General features: G+C 31.0%; 1 protein-coding gene across 2 annotated transcripts in view; it reads left to right on the top strand.

Annotated features, from left to right (window-relative positions):
• Positions 1–262: 262 nt before the first annotated feature.
• LOC107466400 (uncharacterized) overlaps positions 263–4,442 on the top strand; it is a 13,575-nt gene continuing 9,395 nt past the window's right edge. Inside the window, exon 1 of one of the 2 annotated variants that reach the window (XM_052254447.1) lies at positions 263–521. In XM_052254447.1, the coding sequence (XP_052110407.1) occupies positions 348–521 (174 nt within the window). In that variant the 5' untranslated portion in view covers positions 263–347. The remainder of the gene's footprint in view (positions 522–4,442) is intronic. The other variant, XM_016085377.3, reaches the window with a different exon arrangement.

Below are 4,442 nucleotides of genomic sequence, written 5' to 3' on the forward strand. Positions count from 1 at the left end.
ATTAATAAATTTTAATAATTATCTAATATTTTTCTTATATATATTCCCCCAAAAGCCAGACACAAAAATACAATATTGATAACACCTTATAAAACTGTTAGCCGGTCAAAATATCCACCACATGCCACTCCCTTAATACTGAGCACACACCACGTGTTTCAAGGTTGGATTGACAACAGTGCAAAAAGTACAAGGCGTTCCAACTGCCTCAATTGGTCAGGTGTAGGCTAGAACTCACCTCACAAATAGGGATAGTGTGTGCGCCTACATATATAAATTTCAGTGCGAGCAATTTATATAACTGAATAGTAGTATTAAGGGGAAAAGAAAAAAGAAAAAAGAAGAAGATGAGAGTGGCAGTGGTGGGTGGTGGAATAAGTGGATTGGTTTCAGCGTATGTATTGGCTAAGGAGGGAGTGAAAGTGGCACTTTACGAGAAAGAAGATTATTTGGGAGGCCATGCCAAAACTGTGAATGTTGATGGTATTGATTTAGACCTTGGATTCATGGTCTTTAACCGGGTAAGAATTACTTGACTCAATTTTTTCATTGCATTGTTTTTCACATTGTTTGGTATGTTTCGATTTGCATATTATGAATGCTGAAAGGCTGAAACATTCTTGTAGGAATACTTTGAATTATTTGGTTTGTTGTTAACTACTCCTATTTCGTTGCCTTCAATTTTGGTTTTAATTGTTGCCACTCCTCTTCTGCTATTGGTTGGTTGGTTGGTTGCTTTCTACTACTTATTTGGAGAGATTGAATTCTGCAAAAATTGTTCTTGGTTTCAAAATCTTGGCCGCATTATCTAAAACAGTACTAAGGGAGACAGGCAAATTAAATAGCCTTAAACTAGAAGGATTTTTCTTTTTTGTAAAAGAAGGAAAATTAAAAGAAACAAATATTTTCTTTTTCTGGTTATATTAAAAAAAATGCTAAGAGACTAATATTTTTAGTGTAAAAAACAAAGTATAGTATTAATTACCTAAATTTTTTTCAACTATGTTAAAATATATACATTAGTATAAAATATATATTAAAATATAAAATATATATTAAAAAATTAAATTATAATATATTTAAATATAAATATATTAGTAAATAATTTTAATAGTTAATTTTAGTATATAAATAATATTTTTAAATTTTTCATATAAAATATTACCTAGTACACACTGATGATGAGCATGGTAAGTCGTTATCATTATTCTTAATCTTACGCTATTCATTATTTCGCTGACTAAATGACAAAGTGAGGATGGAAAAAATGCATTAATGCTATTGATAACAAATAAAAATTTTATTATTAAAATCAGTTATTAATAATTAATTTTAATAGTTGATTTTAGTATATAATGAATCTGATTGATAACAAATTCAACATGCATGTAATTATATTAGTTTCGTAGATACTACATATGTGTTTCTACTTTCTCCAATTAAATAATGATATTTTATCAATTTTTTTAAAAAGGTGAAAATTAATTTCTTTTGTTATTAGTTCAGTACCATAAAAATATTGATGAGTGCATGTATGGACACGTAATAGTAGAACATCGGATCGGAATTGACTTGTCAAAATAGAAGAATTTTCCTTTGATGATGCTTTGATTGCGATAAGTGGAATAAAACCTAGTTAGTGTTTGTAGTGTTTAATTAGTTTGTGTTGGGTCATTTTTAGCCGCATATAAACATATACACGTCACTAATGTCTATTTTTTGTCGGATGAATTATCAAAATTGTATAAAAAATTTATATTACTGATAAAAATTGTAAATAATAAATAAATCTTAAAAATATTTATGAACATGACATAAATAATTAAATATTAAATATATATCTAAAAAATAAAAAATTATATTTGAATGTGATTTTTTGTAAATATTATTAAAAAATTGAGACAATTTTGTTTTCTAAATTTGATGATTTTATTTAAAGTGAATATTATTTATTTATACTTTTGAATGACGAAAATGTTTTTTATAAAAAAAACCTATAGATTAAATTTTATTTTAATTTTTTATACATTTTTTAAATAATTATCTAAATATTTACACAAAAAGTTTTAATTAACTGAAGAAGTCATTTATTAAATATAATAATCTTTATTTTTAATTTATTTAAAAATTTATTTATCGTTCGTATCTCTTAATAAAAGTTATTTAATTTTTGTCCAATATGAACATTCAATACTGTTTTGGTAGTTTGAGCATTCTTCTTATAAATATTTTTAATTAATTTAATTCAGAAAACTAAAGAGGAAAAAATACAAAAAAAATCTACAAAAATAACATTTGTGTTTCTGTTTTTTGTTCAATGAATTGATAACTGCTAATAAAATCTTGAAAGAAAAGGGGGGAAATCAAGTTTCGAACCATTGGGAACAATCCGTGGACCAAAGCATGGTGGGTGTCAGATGTGGTCCTGGTGATGTGGTGCAGTCCAATGGTCATTCCTCCTTTCCTTATTTGGGGGGCCGCCTCTCTTTCATGGGCACACCACTCGGTGGGAATAACCTTTCACAGTAGATCATTTTCTTCTCAATTAATTTAGGTTGGTCGAATAATAAAAATTAAATTATACAGTTAATCTCTATACTTTTAGTAAAATTATAAATTAGTTCTTATACTTTAAAATTTTGTAATTAGGTTTCTAAAGAGAATTAAAATTTACAATTTAATCCCCGTCGTTCAAAAAATGTTTAATTTAACAGAATATTCTTAGAATATTCTCTATTTAGAACATGTGAGCTGCATATGTTTGACAATAGGAACTAATTGTAATTTTAGTGAAAGTATGGGGACCAACCGTGTAATTTTACCATTTGAAGTGACCAAAAACTTCCTAAGCTATCTGAACCTACCTCGTCCCTCCCCAACTCTCTCACTCTCACTTTCTCACTTTCTAAAACGACACCCCAACCCCATCGCTCTCTATCTCTCACCTCGGTTCACCATCGCTATGCCGGATCCACCGCATTTGTGCTCACGAGTTAGGTCTCGCCTCCTTCCTTCATCTCGCCTCTCTCATACGACAACTTTTTCTTCTCTTCCAATCCTGATGACCTGCATCATCTACCCCTTTATCTTATCTAAAAAGACCATAAAAAGAACACAAATGTGCCACGCCAATTCAAGTGCCACTTGAACACCAAGGCGTGCCACGCTAGTTCAAGTGCCCAGGGAAGAGGAGCAAGAAGAGAAGGCCTGGGCGTGCCACTTGGGTTCGAAGGCGTGGCACGCCAGGCTAACCATTGTGTAAAGAAGACCCTGGGCGTTCTACTTGGGTTCGAAGGCGTGGCACACCAGGAATGTCAACACAAGAGGCGTGCCACTTAAGAAACTGGGCGTTCCTTTTATTCTTATCTTCCACATTCTTTATAGCTTTATTTACATTCTGCTATTCCCTATTCCCATTTACAATTCAGTCATTTACGTTTCTATTCTTTACATTCTTACTATTTACTTTTCTGCACTTTATAGCTTTCTTTTACTTTTGAGCCATTTATAATTCTGCAATTTAATTTACAGCATTCAATTCCACTTTGGTTAGCTTAACTAATTAGCTCATTAACCAAAACTGCTCAATCAATCAAATCTCTGTGGATACGATCCCACTCCATTGTGCGTTATTACTTGACGATATTTGGTGCGCTTGCTAAAGAATAGATTCATTACATATGTGGGTAGTGATTCTGGTACATCAAATTTCAATACTGAACACCGATAAATGGAAGAGAACAATTCCAATCCCAAGCATGCTCAAAGTGAACAATTCAATGTCTAAGAAAAAAAATAGCAACAAATCAACATAAAAATAGCAACTCAATTTATTAGTTGATCCGGCGCGGTGACGGAGGCAACAGGCACGACGATGGTGAGCCGAGGTGAGAGACAGAGAGCGTTGGGGTTGGGGTGCCATTTTGGAAAGTGAGAAAGTGAGAGTGAGAGAGTTGGGGAGGGGCGGGGTGGATTCAGATAGTCTATGAAATTTTTGGTCATTTTCAAATGGTTAAATTACACAGTTGATCCCTATACTTTACTAAAGTTGTAAATTGATCCCTATTATGACATGTGCAGCTCACATGTTCAAAATAAAGAATATTCTGAGAATATTCTGTTAAATCAAACATTTTTTGAACGGCGGGAACTAAATTACAAATTTTAATTCTTTTTAGAGACCTAATTACAAACTTTTAAAGTGTAGGGACTAATTTGCAATTTTACTAAAAATATAGAGACCAACTGTGTAATTTAACCGATAGTAAACTCATTCATTTGTTAAAGTAACGATCAAAAGTTCGAATTCTACTTTATAAATGTAACAACATTGGCTAGCAGCAACAAACACTTAACTTGTTGGGTCAAAAAATATCGTGAACAAAAAAAAAATATTTTACCCCTTTGAAGAAATTTAAAAAAATTAATTATTATATTAACTA

This window comes from Arachis duranensis, chromosome 9 (genome assembly GCF_000817695.3).
Source record: "Arachis duranensis cultivar V14167 chromosome 9, aradu.V14167.gnm2.J7QH, whole genome shotgun sequence".
NCBI classification, from domain to species: Eukaryota; Viridiplantae; Streptophyta; class Magnoliopsida; order Fabales; family Fabaceae; genus Arachis; species Arachis duranensis.